Source organism: Parasteatoda tepidariorum, chromosome 2, assembly GCF_982258835.1.
Source record: "Parasteatoda tepidariorum strain Cologne lab strain chromosome 2, Ptep-v5.0, whole genome shotgun sequence".
Taxonomy (NCBI): Eukaryota; Metazoa; Arthropoda; class Arachnida; order Araneae; family Theridiidae; genus Parasteatoda; species Parasteatoda tepidariorum.
The window spans coordinates 46,563,512-46,586,556 of record NC_141756.1 but is presented as its reverse complement, the minus strand read 5'-3'; the positions used below and the strand labels follow the sequence as shown (position 1 = coordinate 46,586,556).

General features: G+C 24.6%; 1 protein-coding gene across 3 annotated transcripts in view; it reads right to left on the bottom strand.

Annotated features, from left to right (window-relative positions):
- Positions 1-23,045, bottom strand: part of unc79 (UNC-79 domain-containing protein) — an 86,729-nt gene that overhangs the window by 63,346 nt on the left and 338 nt on the right. Inside the window, exons 2-11 of one of the 3 annotated variants that reach the window (XM_087157263.1) lie at positions 22,968-23,016; positions 21,139-21,259; positions 19,351-19,511; positions 17,918-18,088; positions 17,754-17,843; positions 16,307-16,362; positions 14,850-14,964; positions 8,641-8,748; positions 3,613-3,668; positions 1,391-1,552 (exon numbers count right to left, since the gene is read on the bottom strand). In XM_087157263.1, coding sequence (XP_087013389.1) covers positions 1,391-1,552; positions 3,613-3,668; positions 8,641-8,748; positions 14,850-14,964; positions 16,307-16,362; positions 17,754-17,843; positions 17,918-18,088; positions 19,351-19,511; positions 21,139-21,259; positions 22,968-22,989 — 1,062 coding nt within the window. In that variant the 5' untranslated portion in view covers positions 22,990-23,016. Of the gene's footprint in view, positions 1-1,390; positions 1,553-3,612; positions 3,669-8,640; positions 8,749-14,834; positions 14,965-16,306; positions 16,363-17,753; positions 17,844-17,917; positions 18,089-19,350; positions 19,512-21,138; positions 21,260-22,967; positions 23,017-23,045 lie in introns of all 3 variants that reach the window. The other 2 variants (XM_087157264.1, XM_087157265.1) reach the window with 2 other exon arrangements.

The following is a 23,045-nucleotide window of genomic DNA, read 5'->3' as shown; positions in this document are numbered from 1 at the left end:
ATTAAAAAAAATACAGTCAAGTAAAAATATAACATGCTTGAATAAGAATAAATCACAGATAGACTTTTTTAATTTTCACTTGAAATGTACTTAATGTCCAATGCTTCAATGTTGCAGTAAAGCGTCAATTGTCTAAATTTTCTGTAATCACTTTGAAAAATTTAATAAAGCGTAACTATAGAATTTTGAAACATCGCACAGTGCTAGTAATTTAGATTCAGAAATTGATTGTAGCAATACAAAAAAAAAAAAAAAAATGCTAAAAAAAATTTTTTTTCTTCCAGAATTCGTTACATTATTAGGTAATAAGACATTTTTGCTCCTTCTACTTTAAGAAATAACTTATTTCTTTAATTTTCAATTATACAGATACTTATAACTGAATCTTATGTAGTTCTAATAACTAAAATTCTAATGTGCTTTATAGGCTTGATATATTTCAATGAAATGAAGTTTTTTCACCCTTCCTATCTTGAAATTCTACTTTTCCCAGGAAACTTCTTCAACTTGATAAAGTATTTCTTTATTAAATACTGTATTTTTATAAAACATATAAAATTAATAAATTTAAGAAATGATAGAGAAGATACAACTAAGTTAGATGCATTGCTATTTCTAATTGGAAGAATTTGTGTGAGATACAAACAAGGGAGATACATCAGGTAAATACATGTTGGAGACTTATATAATTTTCAATGCTAATACAATTGATTCAATGAAATTTCCAAAACTGGATACCAGAAGCTTTACAGACATTAGAATTTTTTTCGATTTAAAAATTCTTTATTTGTTTACATTTTCATTGAGCATTTTTAATTTATAAAATTATATCTAAATATTTAGAAATTAAGACCAATATACTAAAAGAAAAACTAATAAAAGAGCAATTATAATTGATAATTTATGATTAGTAGCTTCAATCCTTTTTTAAACTTTTATTTTAAATGTATCACTGATAGTAAAAAAAATTAGACAGGTGGGATCATTTACATTTGTAAATGACTTACATGTGAAAAAAAACTTGATTTTAACTAATTACAAACAAAATAATGTTAACTAATTACAAACAATTTATTTATTTAATTACAGTAAAATTCATTTTCAAAAATAGTTTTTTTTTTGGGGGGGGGGGGGGAGAGACAATATTAACTGCCAGCCTTCGTTTACTTTCTGAAATAAGTGTGAATTACACTTTCTAAAATAAGTGTGATTGAAATTTGAAAGTAAAAAACAAAGATAATTAAATGGTTCTATTTACTGCTTAAACTGAATTCCTCAAAAACAAAAAAAAAAGCAGTTTTGATTTTAACAGAATGATACTAAACAATTTGATTAAAACAACTCAAAGCAACAAACAGAATATTTATCTTTTACACCATAATAAACTCACTGGATCTTCACAGGTAACTGACACTTTATCCATTGGCAAAAGAATATCAACTAAATTCTCAGATCCATGTAATGATTCAACTTCTTTGGCACATTCTTCACACAAATAAAGAGGTGGAGGGTGCTCGCCTGAGGCAATAGCAACTGAATGCTCAAAGCACATCTATAAATAGTTTAATTGTACATATTTTGAAATTGAACAATTTATTTGCAAAATTCATTCATTAACTCAACACATTCTAAATAATTTTCACAGTTCATAATTAATATTTTAACAAATAAATTTAGTTGATACTTATCCATTAAAAGGGGCAGTGAAAGTTCAACAAAATTCATACAATTATTGATGCCTGTTCTGCTTAATTAATTGTGGTTATAGGTACTAATGGCATAGAGTAAATAGTTATTAATTATGTGTTGTAGTAATAGGTACTTAATTTTACGATAATATAGGTACATAATATTGGTGCTATGGTAATAGGTTTTTACTACCGCTAACGGATAAGTACAACTTATTTTGCTACACAAGTTTTTTCTCATAAGATTATACAACTAATTATAAGATTAATCAGAGCCAAAATGATTTTTATGAAAATCAGGTAAAAGTCTATTTTGTGCTGTCTGTAAAATAAAGAATCTCTCATTGAAATTCATAAAGTAACCTAAATTGCTTTTATAATTACACATTCCAGAATAAAGTATGGAAAATATCTTAGTTGTCCACAAACTTATTATAATTTTTATTGCAACCCCAAAAGAGAACATAATAAAATTATAATCAAAATAATTTTTTTATGTGTACCATCATAACAATAAAAGCTATTATTATGATGGTATACATAAAGTGTGAAGTAAACATCTATTACTATAGTCTTTGAAAGCTTCTTTCAAAGTCATATGAGCTAGATTCGATAAGATTCATTTCACATTTAAGTGAATTTTATGAAGGAAAAAAAGTAATGTGAGCATAAAAGATACCATGCATTATGAAATTATTTTTATTTGAAAACATATCACTGACTTTTATGAAGCTTGTTCCCATGTTTTCCATGTGTAATTTAGTCACCTCTTAGTTTCCTAATGCCTAATTAAACAAAAATAGAGAAAAATTTACTTATATGTTACTTATGTGGTGTTTTGAAGAACTGAAGGTTTCTTTCTATAGTGAAGCTTTAATTTATGCAAAATACATTTTATGTGTGATAAAATCTTTAAGATTTTTAAAATTATTATTAAAGTCTATAATAATTTATCCAATAATTTGAGAATTTCAAAAAAATTGAATGGATAGGGTATACTTTGTGCTACGGAGAATAAAAAGAACCAAAACTTGAAAAAAGCACAAATAAAGTACAGAAATGGACATATAATAGCTTGAGATCTCTAAAAAGGAATCTACCTCAGCATCTTGATAAGAGAGTATGGTTCTTATTTAGAGAGCCCAAACTATAGTATGCCAATTTCTGTACTATATTTGTGCTTTTTTCACATTGTTTTCACTTCAATTTCATGATTGTTTCTTCAATTGATGTGAATTACTTTAAATGACTTTTTTCAGTTTCCTGAACATTAAGTATTAAAATTTTTAGTAATTTCTCAAACAAAAATAAAATAAGTTTTAATTTTGCATAATTTAGTCCAAAAAAAATTTACTAGTGAGTTTAACCTTTTTGCTTTATCCTTTTATTTATTTCCTCAAATAAAGAAAATTGAAAAATTTAATTTTGAATAGTTTATAAATTTATTACGTGATTTATATTACCTTGATCATACATTTGAAACCATTTAGATTTAAGTATGGGTTCTGCAGTACAATATTTGATTAACATTTCTTTCCATGATGTTATATACAAACCACATTCATAGATAATATTAAAAAAATATATACTTTTGTGTTATATTCCAATTTTAGATAATGCAATTTTATCAATGTTAAACTAGTACATTTGCTAAACAAAAAAAGGAGAAACCTTTATATAAATATTAAAATTATTCACAATATATTTTGTATACAATTAAAAAAATTAATATATGTTTGAAATCAAATATTCTTTTAACAATAATATGTACAGAGCTCTTTAAAAAACACTAAGGGACAGCTTAAAAGCAAACATACTTGAGCTTTAAAATTATATACATAAACAAAAGAAATTAACATGTAACAAAAATATGCAATTGAATTAATATCAAATTATTAAAGCCATTGATCAATTTAATTAATACCTTTACAGCTTCATTCCCACAACAACCTTCTTTTTGGCATAGCTGTGCCTTCCATCCTTACAAAAAAAGTTGCAGCATTTATAAAATATTTAGATACAGTCTTAGACTAATAAAACTTTATGTTTAATTAAAATTATAAAATATAAATAAATGAAAGGGAACCTCTTATAGTAAAAATATACACTAGCAATCATATATAGAATAAAATAACTCCTTTTTTAAGGATTTCGTCAAATAAAAACAGAACAAAAAATTATCAACATATATTTAACTTTAATTTTTAGAAATTCCTTAGCCTACCCCTATTTGCTATATGATTTGTTCTCTTGTTAAGATAAAATAAAAATTTGAAGAACACATTGTAATCATAAAAAGATAATAATTTGTTCTATAATATGAATTAACAAAATATTTAAAGAACATATTGAAATTATATTTCGATAAAAAAAGAAATTATAAAAAAAAAATTATTTGATTTATGAAATATCTTAAAAGTTCCTAAAAGAAATTTTTATAAAAACTAAGCTTTAAAATGATGTTAAAATTTAAAAGAATTAAAAAAAATATCTGCCTAAAATTTATAAAGAGGCAAAAAAGAGTTATTTTATATTTAACCCTTTAATTGTTAAGAATTAGTATAGCAGAGGTGCAATCAAATGCAGGGTTTTTTAGAGTTAAAACCTTACACCTTAGTGGGAAAGACTGAGTAAATTATTTTTAAATTGCAACCAGTTTATGTAGCAGAAAAGCATATACGTTTTACAGTACAGTGTCTTCAGACTTAACAATTAAAGTGCTAAAATGCCATATATTTTCATATAAAAAATCAAGATAACAATAATGTATGATCATTATTAGAATATGAGCAGCAAACAAACAATAATATCACAATTTCATACAATATATAAAATATTTCAACTGACTGAGCATTTGCAATGCCTAAATAAATCCTATTCCCAGTTTTTTTTCTTGCCAAAAAAGCTGATGTCTCCTTGTTATTCAACTTAAAATTTGGGTATTAAAAAGAAATTTCTGCACCAACTTGCCGAAATGCAAAATGCTTAGTCGTTAAAATACAGAAAAATGGAAAGTTATGCAATTTTAATAAGTAAAACAGCCCAACTATTCTAAAAATCCATGCACCATTGTCACTAAAGCAAAACAATATATAAATAGCTGCAATCCACAGCACATAAAACTGAAAGCAAAAAGCACTTAATATGTAAAAAGCTATAAAAAATTAGCAATACATACAAACAATAAGATGCATAAATTATTTGGGTGCAAGCGATAATTGTATATAATGAATCAGAAAATCTTTTTTATAAAATGTAGAAATAATAAAATGCCAAAATTGTTTTAGTTACAGTTCTTGTAAGAATTTATTGTCATAAAAATATGTAATCAAGGTTTTTTCCAGATTTACATATGCAATACGTTCAATAACAGATTTTAATTGTATAATTTTTGCATGTTTTTCCTTAAAACACGTTTCTCGAAACTTCAAAACGTAAATATTAAAAATCAAATGTGTGCATGTTTATAAAGTCCTTATCTGATTACAAATGTTCAAATATGAAATTAAATTAAGATTAAATTTTACAAAGTGATTATAATGTTAAAATAGTGAGAAAGCTAAAGTTCAATGGTTTAGTTATTGACTTAAAACGCAAAGCAATTATTTTATCTTTTTTTCCCCCTTCTTTTCTAAATTGAAGCCAAGATTTTATATTTAGGTTAACAAGCTTGCCACAAATTTTATTATTTATTTATTTATTTCCTAATAATTTGAAATCAAATTTATTTCTTTTTAGCAGTTCAAAAATCATCTTATATGGGTTTTTTTAAAAATATTTTAACTGGTTTTCAAAAGGATTACAGCAATTGCTGAAACATATGAATAATATTAAATGGAGTATGAAGGCTGAAGATAAAAATTAAATTAAATAATCTTCAATATCATAATAATAGTTCAAACTATTTAAAAATAAGGTGAGATTTTTTTATAGTACATTCTAAATGATTCAAGGAATTTATATTCATTAAACATGCCTGAATATGTTTAGAAATATGCTTCAGTTTTAAAAAGATATAAAAACAAAGTGTTCTTTAATAACTGCCATCGTACATATTTTAGAATCTTTGTTAAAAATAAAGTTTAAAAAAAGGTATACAGATTAGGCATTGCAAGTTATATTTAAGCAAGGAATTCCGAGGAAATTGGTGGAACTGCTAAAAGGAAAAATATAAAATTTAAAACACAAAATGAGACTGATAACTTCCAATATGTAAAATAGCATGGGTTTTATGATCAAAATTAAAAATGATGTTACGTAAACAAAAACTAGTTTTGTTAACAAAATTATTGATATTAAACAAATATAAAAATTTTACAAACTTATTGAAAAAATACTCAATTTGACACATTAAGAAGAAATAATCAAAAAGCAATTTTCGGTGAAAACACAACGTTTATTGGCTTTCTGAAATTAAATAAAACAGTTTACTTTCTCTAAAATAACCTAGCAATTAGATATGAAGATGCAATTTTTAAAGTATAATTTAATAGAAACTATTTATGCTATAAATGTTTATCAACAATAATGCAAAAAATATTTTTGACAGCTGCATATGTCATGGAACTTTCTTCAATAGCAACTATACAAACAAAAACTCTTATAATATTGATGTGGTTCCTATCAGCTTGCTACTTTTCATTATATTTATTATAAACCAAAATGCATTTAATAACATAGTTCAATCAGCCATCACACTCCATTTATTATTTAAAAACGATAACAAATACTACCTAATGAGAATCATACAGACTGATAACACAGACATTTAGAAATTTAAAATTAAAGCAGTTCAGAAAACAATAAGTTTTTATAATTTTTAAACAACTTTCTGATAGAGAATCTTAAGAAATTATATATAAATTACAAAATAATCCAAAAAATTATACTTAATAAATTTTCTAAGATAAATGTTTTATTTATGGCATTAAAACAAGCAGCAGAAAACTAAATCATTCTAGAGAATATTTTTTGAGAAGCTAATTGTAAAGATTAATCAGATTTAGAGTAGAGTCCCAATAATCCAAGTTCTTTTTAATTAGTATTGTTACTTTTGAATGTTCTAAAAGAAACAGCTAGAACGTTTATACCAGATTTGTGATTCAAATGTTTGATAACAATCAATCATCCAATATTATACAATTTAATTTGTAAGAATACATAAGAGTAAAAAATGCCATTGCTCAAAAGTATTATTTGTAAATTACATGAACATAAAATATTTCATTCAAAAAAGATTGTTTAAGAATCACATGAATCATAAATATACAATGTTTTGTTGTGTATAATGATCATGTAATAGGGGGCCAAAGAAATGACGAAACAGCTATTAAGTCTACAATTCATGTGATGGTAATGTCATTGGATTAAAATAATGTAGAGTATGATGGTCCAACAGCTGAAAATGGCTACACTGTGCCAGATTTAAATGATAACACATACTGAATGTAAGGTAATCAAATGGCGTTATAGACTAAGTCTAACAGAAAAACAAAAAGAAAGAAATAGAAAAGAAGTAAAAATTAATAGCAAATTAAGAATTTAAGAACCTGTAAAAGGTTACTTGACAGACTATATGGCAACAAATAGAAAAAATCCAAAATTTTACTAACTTTATTATGTTATATCACACTTCCTAACTTCTTCCAACAGGTACATCAGAAAGCTATTGAATTTACTTGTATGTGCTGTTAGTATAAGAAAAATCCCATAACTCTAGTTTTTGTTAACCTGAGTTGGCTATGGCCCCTATTAATTGAAATTATCAGGACTCTACTTTATAAATAAGACTATCAATAGCAAGAAAATGGCTAAGTTATGCCTTGCACAAAAATCTTACTTGTTAATTCTTTTCCTTTTTAGAAAAAACCACAACTTGATTAAAAAAATATGAATATCTATAATGAAGTTTGTATCAAAATATTTGATCTGAACACAAAATAATTATATGTATATTTTATAAGAAATGCTCAAACATTTCAAAACTGAGTAAGATATTAAAAAAAAGAAATATTAGGCTAATTTTTAAAAAAAAATTTACAAAATAGTTTAAATGTATAAAAAAAATCAAAAAATTAGATCTCACAATTGCATATTTAAAAGACTTTAAATCAAGGCTACAGTAAATAGTTCAAACATGTAATCATCTTGATCTTTAAGAAAGAATTATAATTATCATCATTATTATTATTGCTAATTTGCATGTAACTTGTAAATAAAAGCCTGGTGAGATTCTCTATCAGATCATCCTGCCATTATCAGTTAAAAATTTTTTAAATTTCTTATAATTGAATAAATTTTATTTTATATTAATAAAAAATATAGTAATACATATCCAAAAAATAAAACGATTTTTATTTGTAAATCTGTTAAGCAGCCCAGAATTGTATACAAAATTACAAATCACAATTTTGCAATATAAAGATTTAGCGGATGTGACATATATATAAATATATATATATATATATATATATATATATATATATATATATATATATATATATATATATATATATATATATATGCCTATAGTCAAGATTAAATTTAATATTTACATTTACTACAGAAATCATAAACAATTATTCTTTGCTCCTCCCTCCTCTACATTATGCTTTTTTTAAAAAAAGGTTTAACTACTTAGATCAAATGCTAGCCAGAACTGCACATGTAGTTGAATTTGATTTAAATTTTTAAATGCTATCATTAACTTAACTGTTAAATTACAACTTTGTTCAGACATTTGTGCTCATAATTGTATGTGTTTGGAAGAAATAATTAAAATGGCCGTAGTGAGAAAAGTTTGTGTACCAGAAAGTGAAGTGCAAGCAAAAAGCAGGTAAAGAAAAAAACAACAGACAGCCAGAAAGAAAGAAAGAAAGAAAGAGTGGAGAAAGAAACAGAGAGAGAAGAAGAAGAAAGAAAGAAAAGAGAGAAAGACAGAAGAAGTCCTTACCAGCATGGCCTGATCCTTGAGGCATAAGGGAAGGTGATACAGAAGATGGAGAGAAAGTGGGAAAGAGAACAAGACAGGTGAGGGTGCAGAGAGAGTCTAGGAGCCACCCTACCGGGAACAACATGAAAAAAGGAGAGACATACACAGTTCAGTGCCTCAAGTCAAGTTATGCAGAGATTCAACAAGCTTCAGCTCACAACAATATTGATTACATCATAACAAACAAATACAGCTAAGTATACAAATGTCACAGTAGCCAAAGAAAAAGGGGAGGAACCACCCACAACTCTTGGGAAAAAGGGAATCTTGTTTCATCATAATGTGATACTGTGTATGAAAGAATATTATATTAACATTTATGATGTTATAAATGAAAAGTAAGGTTTACATTCACACAATAAAAAATTAAAACTTATTTCATTAGCTTGAAATGATTTATATTATCACTAAAAAATTATAGATCATTCAAAATAAAATATGTGAGTTAAAAGTTTAAATATATGATAATTGGCTCTTTTTTTTAAAAATTAAAATAGATTTCCCACAACTTTAATCAAACTACAATTAAGTTTAAATAATATACATAGTTGAAAAAATCGCAGTAGTATGATGGAATCATGCAACTAATTGAAATTTATGGGTAAATATATGAGGTTAAATATGGCCAGGTATGCAGAAAAGAAGGAAAATGGCTTCTCCAAAATGCATTGAACATACTGCAAAAATAAAATTACAAATTATAATAATGTTTTGGAATGCCATTTAGATAGCTCGGAGAATCTTGGAAATCTGGAATTTCGGATAGTGCAAAAACAAAGAGTTTTGATCACCCTTAGAAATAGTTATATCTCTTTTCAATGGAAAGCTAGGTTGAATTTCTATTTTCCTATAACCAAGCAAAAATGGAATTTAAGAATAATACTTATTAATAAACAACTTAATTGAACTACTCACTAAATTAGTTGATAGTAGCTTGATAGCAGTTCAGAATTGTATTTCTGAAATGATTTTCTATGTATTACTTTTAATTCTGTTTTAATGTAATGCTTCCCAAATATTTTGTAATCTAGACAATGAAATATGTAAAGCTCTCTATGGGCTAACGTTTCACAAATACTTATTGAAATTTTATCACTAGATAAATTTAGTCATAAATATATATTATAGTTATATATGTAGTAAATAGTTATCATGTAGTATATAGTTATATATGTAGTAAATTTCAATCAATTAGAATGATTTCATCACTTTGATACATTTTAAAATGATGAATGCAGATATTAACAGAACTACATATAAATTTTTAATGATAACGGGCAGTGAAAATATAACCATAAATAGAAGTATAAAAGACCTAAACAAAATAATTATGTTACCAATGTACTTTGAATCAAAGGGTAAACATCACTGTAAGAAAACTTATCACTAAAGAAGAAATATGCACCAGAGCCTCAAATCTTTACATTCCAGAAAGTGTAAACTAACTGAGATGGAAATGAAAGAAGGGGGAAACTGTCAGCTTAGATCATGTCGTAAAAAAAAAAAACACAAAATTTCTAAATATACTCTGAACTAAAATGTCCAAAATTATGTTTTGAATTACAATGAACACCACACATGTCTTAAAAGCATCCATGAACATTCTATAAAATATATATATATAAAAAAAGAGAAAATGGCAAGAGTAAAATTTTTTTACAAGGAAGCTAGTTATGAAAGAACAACTTGGTTAAAAGAAATATTATGGTACAATAAGATAAACTAATTTTTAACAATATCTTATAGGCTCAAATAATTTTTTTTCACCAAAAAGAAATATATACTATGAAATAAATATACAAAATACTTGCATTATGCATGCTTAATAAGGAATCATTGAATTTAATCATTGTAATAGAGAATCCATTTACACAGAATTTTAAAAAAGAATCATATTCAAAAGTTAGATCTATAAAGAGATCACAAAAAGACAGATGACTAGAGTTATTAAAAAGTTTCTGGTCAAGTAACATTACATTTTTTAGAAAGCTTTTAAATGCGTACAACTTAATTTTAAAACTATCCATCTAATCCTAATGAGGTTACATAAGTTTTAATGCATTCATAACAATTTAATAAAAAAAATGTAGATTTAAAAAAATTTCATAATTTTTTAAAATGCAACTATGAATGAATTCATAGTTCTGAAATATTTTTGCAATAAATTTATTTGTGGCACTTATACTTTCAGATAAATTTGATCTCTTTTCCTTCTAATATAATTTAGACACATAATTTTTTTTTAAATATTTAAACTTTAAATTAAAATACCATATTTCAGTGAACGTTGTATAAAAAAATTCACCTATGAAGTCCAAAATAAATAAAAAAAAAGAATTAAATATGACTAATAAGACTATGACTATAATGATATGAGACTATAATGACTAATACTTTAATTTTTAGGCATTTTTTAAACAGTTTAAGATAATTCATTTTATGATATCAGAATCACTATACAGTATTACACAAAATATATATATAACTTAGAATGTCTTGAAATGGAATATTTTAAAAATAAAATTCACATACTTAAAAAGGAAAAGTTAAAAAATGAAAATTATTTTTATTAACTAAGAAAAGAATGAAGTAAATCTTTTTATATTGAAATTGCATTTATGAGACTCAACATAGCAAAATAATCTAGATTTTATGGAAGTTCATTGCATTTTATGCTCATGACAAGTGTCAAAAACACACATAAGTGGCATTACCATGATTTAATGAGCACATAAAAAAACTAAAATGCAAAAATTTATCTTTGATTATTTGAATTTTTAGTATTTAATTTTAAAATTTATTTATTATAATTAATGTTAAAATAAATAAATTGAGAACAAAACTGCAATTTTAACAAAACTGCACTTGTTAAAATAAATAATTTTGCTATGAGACTCAACATAGCAAAATAATCTAGATTTTATGGAAGTTCATTGCATTTTATGCTCATGACAAGTGTCAAAAACACACATAAGTGGCATTACGATGATTTAATGAGCACATAAAAAAACTAAAATGCAAAAATTTATCTTTGATTATTTGAATTTTTAGTTTTTAATTTTAAAATTTATTTATTATAATTAATGTTAAAAAAAATTTATGAATTACAAGTTACAAATTTTATTAATGAAATGTAATTAAATATATAACGTTGAAAAACATTTCTAACTATAATACAAATAAATATTACAAATAAGCTTTTGTAAAACATTGTATTTTAGATTAATGAAAAATTTTATCTTCTGTACAAAAATGAAAATAATTAAACTTTAAAACAAGAAATTCGGCAAAACTGCACTTGTTTTTCTAATTATTTCAAAGTTGTATGATATAGACGATGAAAATTTTTTTTAAAAATAATAGTTTTTCTTAATGTACCATAGTTAAAACATGACATTTAAGTCTCTTTCATAGCATAAAATTAACCATGATAGATTAGCTTAATAAAACTAGTGCTTTCTATTTTTGGCTAACTATGATAATATACAACAAACAAAAAACTATTTTAAATTTATAAAGCAATAACAAAGAAGTGAAATAAATCAATATGGTGGGGGAAAAAGGTATATTTAAAAAAAATCATAATAAAGATAATTTTGATAGTTTAATTACAAGAGAATGAAATTATTTTTAACACTCAGGTTCTTTTCAAACAATAATTAAATAAAAATGTATTCTAAAAAAACTTGGATGTTTCAGATATTAATATTTTGATATTTTTAAAAAAGAAATCACTGATCTTCACAAAGAAAATATTAAGATATAAATTCCAATATTTTGTGCATAAAACGATACCTTTGTGTTTTAAAGAAATCATTAAACTTCACAAAATGCAAATAATTAGTTGTTTGATTTGAAACAATTATTTTCATTTAAGAATACATTAAAAAACTGAAAATAGTTCTAACTTTGTAATAGAATGAAAATGAGCTTGAAATATTTTTACGAAGAACAATTATAGATATAGATAATATATATTGATAAAACAGAATAGAAGATTTTCGTTAAAATAAGATAGATAACAGAGAAAACAAAAGCCAGACAAGTGTTAATAAAATTTGTTGATCCATAGTGACCTTACTGACTAAAAGAGAAAAATTATATTTCTGTGAAAGAATATGCAAATATTGATTATATAAACATTTTATTAAATAAAAGAAAAAATTCCAGCAGTTTTTAATTTGGAGATGAAAATAATGATAAACTGAAGTTTGCTGAACCTTCTGAATCTAATGCTTCATTTATTCAATATATTTTTACTGAAAGAGGGCATGAAAATAAAGTGCACAATACACAACACATCACAACTTGATGCAAAAGAAACACTGAACAATTCACAACACTATAATTCTACAATTTGCGTCAGGGAAATGCATAACAATAGCAAAATAATTTAGCACAATTCATATAGGGGAGCACGACTGCTATCACAAAAAGCTCAGAATATGCATACTGATGCACTCTTGTATGCTATGTCATACTATACAAGAAAATCCAAAAAAATGGCAGATCATACAAAACTAAAATTCAAAAATTATAAGGCTACTTTAAAAAATAAAAACAATTAAGCTTGAACTGCAAAATATTTCACTCAGATATCTACGAGCTGATTTCAAAATAAAAATTATTAAAAACAAGTCTCAATCTAAGAGAAATCACAAGATGTTAAATCCGAAAAAATCAACTATAAAAAATTTGAACAATATCATTATGTTATAAATATCAAATCTTATTGCAAAAATATTCATAATATTTAATAAGACAAAAATGAGAATTGGTGAAAAAATATTTTGAATAATTAAGATTAAAAGTTTTTATATGCCTTAATATCAATTTCAAATAGAATTTCCAAAACAGAAAATATTAATTAACATCAAAATTTTCAAAACAAAAATCTTGTAAAAATAGAATTGGGTGTGATCAATAGAAATATTTCATAAAACAAAATTATATTTAAAAAAAAATACAAAAAGTAAAAAAACTTTTTAATATCATGTATTTTTATACATCAATATGCTATTTTTAATCAGTTTGTAAGAAATAAAGCTCTTCTAGTTTCTTGGACATTATTTAATACTTACGTTGAAAGTTATGAAGCAACTAGTGAAATTAAATATTAAAAGACGTATTAATACCATTAATAATGGCAAATCTAAAATAATAACTACATAAATATGTAGGAAAATTTCTAAACTTTATTTTCTTTGTTTTTAAAAATTATCCTAACTCGTTTCCTAACTTTGCCTAACATTTGTTTTTAAAAATCCTAGTGTAAGGCGATTAAAACTCAACAAGAGTATCTTGGAGAAATAAAGAAGCATATTATTCAGAAACATTTGCAAGAAAAGAAACATTTGTAAATTAAAAAGTTGCACAAAATCGTTAAATTACAATTACAGTTTAACCCCCAAAGCAGAAGTTAACTGCATATTGTAAACATTTAAAAAATTTCAGCTCATTTGCTGTTAATGATTATCCCTGTGGCGCAAGAATTCATACCTTAAATAATAAACTGTCGGAAAAAAAGAACACCTAAGTCCTTTAGAAAGAATGACGTTCTCAAGAAGTAAATGCAATAGTAAAAAGATGGAATCCCAGTCTAAATATAATGAATATAAATTTATTATATTTATTGTAATTGTCAAATAAAATTAAATCTTAAAAGTATTTTATTTCAATAAATATTGCAAGAAATTATTGTTGCAAAATATCCTTAATCAGTAGTTTTAACAAACAATCTGTTACATTAAAGCAAGAAATTCAATATAAGATTTTAAAAAAATTAGTTTTACTGAATGAATAGCATTTTGAATTTACAAGATACATTGCTGATTATTTAATAGTTCAAAAGATGTGTATCAAGTAATTCCTTTTAGATATAAGAGAAATGAAATCTAGGTTATACTTGGATTATGAAATTTTAAAAAGACAAATACATAATACCTACATAAAGTAATATTTGTTACATCAAAAAACATGTTAGCTCAATTAGTCCATAATAGACACATTATAAATTTCTTTTATTAATTGTTCTTAATTTTAAAGATAAATAAATAGACATAGATAAAAGGAGAGAGTTTTAAAGAGAAGCCTTTTCGTGGAGTTTCACATACACAAACACCACACCACGACATTCAGAATTCAAATGAACCAACCATTAAGCTTATTACCAATTCCTTTCCGGTCCAAAAGCGCTGGATTAAGAGTTGGGAGGTACTGAAAGAGTAGCTCTACTGCATGGCACCGTGCCTTGGCTGTCCCGTGAGCAATGACACAAAGAAGATCCTTAAAATTATAAAGAGAATTTAAATATTATAACATAAAAAATAAAGAATTTTTAAACTATAATAAAGTCATAAAAGTACATAAAGATAAATATCATAGACAAAACCATTTTCCAGTAATGTTAAAGAAAGTAACAAAATCATCTAGCATCCTTTTATTGATGCAGTCTTCTAAAGTGTTCTTTTACCGTTGGATAACATCCAGCTAAAGCTTATCATAAATCAAGATTCATTTAAAAATTATGTTTTACTTATTTTTTTATGATTTCATAATTATATTTTAAATGTAAAAGAAATTTTCTCCTAAATTCAAGTTTAAAACAATGTTGCATAAACAATGCACCATTTTAAAAAAAAGTCTTGAAACTACAGAAGGCCTTTCATGATAATACTGCATATATATTACATATCATGATATTATTTATTACCTGGTAAAGTATTATTCTCATGTTTCATACTGATTACAATGTTAATATTGAAACTGATTAAAAACATTCCAAATACATTTTCACTGTGCAAATATTCCAATACGCAGTAAAATATCCTTTCCTTTTGTTGCAGCGATTCTCGGGAAGTTTTAAACTATAAAAATTTTTTTTAGTTAATTCAAAAATTTTTAAATTTAAGACAGTGAAAACTTTGTACAGATATAAATTTATAGTTGTCATTATAGAAGTCATTTTACCTCCTTGAAAAAAACATTCATTTAATAAATAACTTAGTCATTTATAATATTTTTAAAAAAAACTTTTATAAATAATAAAAATTTAACTTTTTAACTGGAGATGTGTGTTATTTGAAAAAATAATATTTGAAGAAAAATATTTTTAGATTTGAAGAATATATTTAATTTTAAATACTTTGAGAATTGATATGATAATTATTAAAACAGAATGACTGATTATTATTAAACACAGAATAATGAATAATTATTAAAACAGAATTTTACGTAGATATGAAGAGTACTATTTCTGAAAAAAAAATTTATGATTCTTTATAACAGGGTGTGAGATTTCCACTTCTCAGCTTGGTATTAGCGATTAAATATTTAAGATTAGCAAAATTAATAATTTAAAAAAATAGTAATATGTTGACAGAAAAATACATTATACTTTTTTAAAAATAAGATATATTTCCAGCTTTAAAAACTCAATAATGACGTGCATAGGGAAAAAAAGAATAAAAAAAAGAATCTAATAAATATGTTTCAAATTTTAGAAATGTAGGGTGAATAATTAAAAAGTAGAGTTTTTTTAAAAAGGAAACCTAAAAGATGAAATTAATACAAGATATATAATTACAAGATATGATGTAATACAAGATATATCAATCAAAATACTTACCTTAACAATATCTTTTTTTAAACTCATGAGGCATTCCAAAACTTGACAATGAAAAGCTATCACAAAATAAAAAGGTAAAAATTATTTATAAGAGTAAAGAATCAAAAGTATAGTAAGAGTAAAGAATCAAAAGTATAGTATAAATATTTATAATTTTAGCAAAATGAAATTTTCAATTAAATTTTTAATTTAAATTATCCTAAACCTAATAATGAAAATTAATAAAAGCTAGAAAAAATAATAAATATATATAATAAATATATACTTATAACAATTTAATTTTTTAAAAAATAAAAGGATATAGTTTTGGATAAAGTCTAAAACTTTCTAGTGAAATATGTGATGTAATACCAAAAAGATTACTTATTCAGAAATAAAAAATACAATACAGCTTTCAAAAAAACTAAAGGTCAATTGTTTATCTTATTTTTGTCTACATTTAAAATCTTAATAAAAGACTAAACCATAAAAGTTACTGGATTGAATTATTTTAACAAAATTTCTTTCAGTCAAAATTTATTAGTTTACTTTCCAAGCACAAAAATCAAAACATAAAAAAAGACGCACAAAAAAATCATTCAAACTAAAACACAGAAATAAAAATAAAATTTTTTTCAGCTAGAGCATGTAATTTGATACTTCTTAATTTGATACTGATAAGTTCTTTGCTGCCTTACGGACAAGGCACTTTCTTCTTACAAAGAGCAGCCTGCTTCCATACTGCCTTCAGAGCTTTCAAAATAGTGTTAGAATTTCATTTTTTTCCTTTGGCACGTGGTAAGCATCTTTTGTTAATAGCTTATGCTTGCTTGAAAGAAATGAATTTTCCTTAAAATGAAGTGAACACACTCTAAATCGAGTGTGTAAAGCTGATGTGCTGCAACAAAAATACATGTAGAGAGATTTTCTTAACTAAATGGCCAAAAATGTAGCCATATGAATGTATAAAGTGAATCATAGAAAACTTTTTTTCTTCAAATCCAAAATTTCAAGTCAATATAAAGTATGAATATATGAGTGGATTTAATATGAAATTTTTATGGAGAAATCTTCAAAGGAAGCCATTGGACTTCATTTGGCAGTCTGACCAACTATGATGGTGATGATATGCATGAATTCTGCATGCATGGATTCTCCTTTTATGAATTCTGACTCTCTCTCTTGCATGCTCCAAGAAAGGAGTTTTGTCTCAGGGTAATGCATTTAAACTTTTCATAATTATTAAGAGTTTGCTCAATATTATTAGTTAAAGTTGCATTCAGTGACCAAAGTGGCCACCTAAGGCAACTAGTTGTATAAAAATCAATTTAAAAAAATAACTATTAGGACTGTGAAATTTTTTTAATGTAAAATAAAACTAAAGATTTCGAAATATATTGCTTAAATATCCTACAAATTAAAAAACCTTAAATTAAAACTGCGTTAAAATCAAAGAAATAACTTTTACCATTACAATCCGTATATTGAAAGATAACCATTAATACAGCAGCAGTGGACATACTAGCATAACTTTCACTGTTTTCTTTTGGATCTGCTCCTACATGAAAACAAAATGTAAGAATAAATTTTAATATAAATATAATAAGATCTCTCAATTATCAGATTTCTTACTGAAAGTGAATGGGAGGAGATGGTTGCAGAGAACATCAATAATATCTTTATGGAGAGAACATGGAAAAGTGGTCATGGTTGAAGCAACTAGGTATGGAAGTGTATCCATGAGTTCATGTTCAAGAAATGGTACTAAACAGGCTAAGGTATGAAGAATGGTATATCCAAGGGCTACAAAAAATTTTAAGGGTATTAATAAATTAAATAGTAAAAAATAGAAAGGGGATAAATACGAAATTTCTAATAAAATTAAAAAAGCTAACTAATAATAGTTGATTTCTATTTAACCGAACTTTGTAAACAGAAATATTTTAACTGGATATTGAAAAAAAAAAAGATTTATTATTCTGAGAAAGACAAAAATTGCTAATAATCAACTGACAGAATGAAACTTGATTCTGAATTTAAAAAGATAAATAAAGACTTTTATCTGTTAAATAAAGATTTTTATATGTTTATTATAGCAATAGTAAACATAACAAAAACTTCATTTAATTGAAGGTATATATTTGTTTGCAGAAATATTGTTGGACACAAACACAATAAAGGGATAATTTTACATTCACATATCATATGTATATAGTTTGAGTTAATCTATTTATAATTTTTGATTTCATAAGAAATAATTTATAATTCTCAGGAAAGATGATTGTTATATAAAATCAGTTTTACAATTGTTTCATATATAAAATATAATTTATTTTACATCTACTACAAGAATATTGTTTTACAAATTTTATACAGCTGCATTTGCACTCATTTGAGTACAATGGGATTTTAAGAAATGAAATTGTCCATTAATATAACAGTTTAAAAAATTAATTTGAGAGCACAAAAAAAAAACAGTACAGTATAAGGCTAAATTAACAGTTACCACAATGCGATTAAATAAAACAAATAGCAATTAAAAATTTTTGTTGAAAATGTACCCTATGTGCTTTTCCTCATTAAATTTTTTTTAATAAATATGAAATTTTTATGAATATTTTATGATAGTCTGAAAATTCTTTTTTAATGCTTTTTTTATAAAATTTTTCTTTTTTTTCATAAATAAACCTTGTAATTTAAACTATAATTTAAGAAATAGTTAAAAAGAAACATCTCACATTAATAATATCAAATTTTTTTTATCTATAAAATTTTCAATTTTTGAAAAAATGGCCACATGCTTTAAAAATGCCACAACTATTCATTGGCCAGTAGCAAAATTTCTTAATTTTGCCCTATACTCTATAGATACTAGAGCATATTGAGATTATAAGTCAATTACTACAATTTAGCAATTTAATTATAGAAACTACATTTCAATATCTTTTTTTTTTCTTTGCACACATAACTCAAAGGAATTAATTTAACAAAGGTTAATTTACACGTAACGCAAATAATTAACATATTAGTCAAAATTAAAGTGAAATAAGGTTAAAAAAAAGTACCATGTGCCCCATGTTGGACCAGAGGCACAGCGTCGACTAGCTCAACAAGGGCATGATGAAGAGTTTTGTAATCTAAGCTAGGGAAAAGGGAAGTACGATATGCATCTTTCTCTGGGGACCGCAGCAGGTCAAAAGATATGCTTGGCACATCTTTTAAAACACTAAAATTGAAAAAATAGATTAGTTAAAAAAAAACATATACCACTAACTAATTTGCTTATAGCATTTAAAGTAGTGGTAGATAAAGCAACATTTAACACTGTCTCAAATTTCAACCCATTAGTTTAATTTATAGTTCATTTAATTTAGAACTGAAGTTCCCCTCTTTTCTGACAATTTTTATTTTTTGTAAGTTGCATTTTAAAAACGCATTTTACACTACATTAAAGTTTGTATACAAATTACTTTGAAATCAGTAATGTATATAAAACAAATTGTTTAGAAATTAAATGCTAAGATAAGTTAAGTTTTATTTCTGGAGCTGAATCTAAATTTTTATAACACAGAGCCAAAAAAAATCTATACTGTTAATCACCTAAACATATTTTTTTACTCAAAATAATGCAAAACCAAAGGTTAAAAATTATGTCTTGTGTGTAAACTAAAAGAAAAAGGATGTAACAAAAATTAATAACAAAACAGGATGATTAAATCTACTTAACTGTCCTAAAAGCTGTATTTACTTAAAAACCAACGTCTTACAGTAGGTCTATTATTCCCAATATAATTACTACAATAAATTATTTTCCTAATATTTGCAATTATCTCATATCTCAAGAAATGAAAAAAAAAAAATTATACTTAATTTGGCAAGTTTGGATAAACATTAGTTTAATCAGGGAATTAGTTTAACTCAAGGTATTTCAATTCAAGAAATTACCATTAAAAACAACATTTTAAAATTAAATAAATTTAAAATTTAATAAAATTAAATACACTTTAAAATTATTAAATTTTAACAAAAAGATTTAAAATTAAAAATTCTTCATAATTATTCCTAACATTGATTGGCAAGTAAACTTTGCAAACTCCTGTGCTAAAGAAAATTGGAAAAATTTATTAAACTAAAATCATAAATGAATTGATACTTTAAGAAATTACTGAGATAATTAGATGACCTGTATTACATTTAGGAAGAACGCCACTCCATTTAAAATTCCCTGATTTATTTAACGAAGGAGCTGAACTTGTGATGTCTGAGAATGTATTTAAAATTGTATCATTTAAAAATTTATTATAAAATTTATCACAAATTAGGTTTTATACTTTATCTGTTTCCTGGATACATATTAAAAACATACAGCATATTTAAGTTAGTACAAATTAAGTAAGTATTAATAAGGAAAAAAAAAATTACACAGATGAACTCCCCAAGAAATTTATAAAAATTAAGCTTCAAGGCCTTTAACTCTAATAATATCATTCTAAGCTACTAATATCATCCTTTTACCCATTCTTTTCTTATCCCAAAGAGCAAATTTTTTCCCTTGTTACTCAAGAAGGAACTTCTCTACTGAAGAGAAAATTTCACGCAAACCAGTCTAAATACAAAGCGCTTTGTTGGGTACAGAAAGCAGAAGAACAATGTAATTAAATAATAAAAATATAATGTTGTTAAACTATGTTATTTATGTCATAGTAAGTAGCACTTCAACTTTTTTTAATATTGTTAAGTTCCTTGGATTAACTTAACAATAACAATCGAATGCAAATATTAAGTTTAAGTAGTTCAAATTTATATTAAAGGCTCGTTTTATAAATCTGAAAAAAATAAATAAATAAAATAACCTCAGAAGCGTCTGGGAGAAATACTTCAGAGTGTTAGCAACATCATCCCCAGACGGCAGAGGAAGTAAGTTATGCTTGATTCTCCCACTGTAATGCTGCAAGTTGTGGATCTTTGCAGTGACTAGGGAAATAAATTTTAAAAATTAAAAAATACATTAAAAAAGCTTATTTTGAACAAGACACTACAATCAATCAATAAACTAATCAATTAATAAACTAATTTAATCAATGCAATAAACTTGTAATTAAGATAACTATTTCCTGTTCGTAATAATATAACAAAAATTATAAAAGTAAAATAAGGAATTTTATTTTACTATTAAAATTTTTAACTATGAAATTTAATCAGGAAACCAACTTTCTAAATTTGATCTTAGATTTAAATGTGTAAAATTTTTATTCAAAATATTAATTTTACAGAAATATTTTTGTAATTAATTTTAAAACCCTACTAAAATAGAGTATAATGAATGTCATTTTAATAAAAGTTTTTAACTATTCATATATAAGTGTGTAAAAATTATTTTCTAAATATAAATCTAGAGTTAAATAGGAAATTTTTCTTCATAATACGAAGTTAAAATATTTTTATGACTAATTACAAAAAAAAATTTAGATTTTTTTATAAGAGAAACTTTAAAAATGATTTAATATAAAATTTTAAAATGAATTATTAAACATAGTTAGATTGCGAAGAAAACTTAAATTAGGACACTATCCGAAGAGTCAACAAAATGATCAAACAAGAGAGTCTTTTTTATCTATGGTGGAAAATTTTTTATTTGTTGTGGTAAGAATTATTTTTAACAGTTATTACTACGATGAATTATTTTTTCTGCAAGCGAAGGAAGGTATTAACAAAAGGATACTTTGCCTATTGTAACATCATTAGAGAGATTCTATCTCAGTCAAATACATCTGAGCAGATATCTATTGAGCAAGATATTGCAGCAATAAAAATTAATATTAGGTCGATTCTGCAACATAGGGCTCCCTCTGAATCCATTCAACTTTTGAAAAGTAAATAATCCTTTGACGATTGACTTTTCAAATAATTCAATTCGTAGATTTCGCATCAAACAAACTTAAGAAGAAAAAAAAGGAGGGAATATCTCTATTCTTCTTTTATGATTAAAACCGATTAAACTTTTTTGTCTGTTCTGCCCTATGTTAGAAAACTTTTTATTTGAAGTTGCTGTTTTTCAAAAATAAATAATCATAAGAAAAATTTATCATCCGCAAAAACAAGAAATAATTGTACGCAAAGGGATGTATTTTGTCGGTTGAATAATACATGGGAAAGATTTTACGTCAGTTAAAATGCATCTGAGCAGAAATTTTTGAACAAAATATTGCAACATTAAAAATCAATGTTAGTTAAAATATGTATATAATAATATTCCATAACATGTACACCATGTAAGATTTTCTTAAAACCATAAGTATGAGTTATGAATAATTATAACAACAATAAGCCGCAAGAATAATTTTCAATGAATAAGAGGGCCCCAGTGCATATCTGCAAGATAAGGTACATGTTTTTAACTTTTCCATGCTTCCTGTATCTAAAAACAGCTGATTATGTGGATCATGTAACTATCAGATAAGATGCATCTTATTTTAAAATTAGGAATACTAACAATGATTTTTATAATATTTTGAAAAGATTAAAAACATATGGAACATCATAAACCTCATTTGAACAAAAAAAGATTAAACAGTATTCAACATCATTTATTATAAAAATCAAAAAAGTCCAACTTCTCTTTAATTCATAAGATAATATGAAATTAATTCTTTAATTCATAAAATAATATAAAATCACTTACATGCCGCAGCTCTAGTTCCCATTTTCAGATATTATTGTATTTGACATCTCTAAATAAAAGAGAGTGTGAACTATTAAT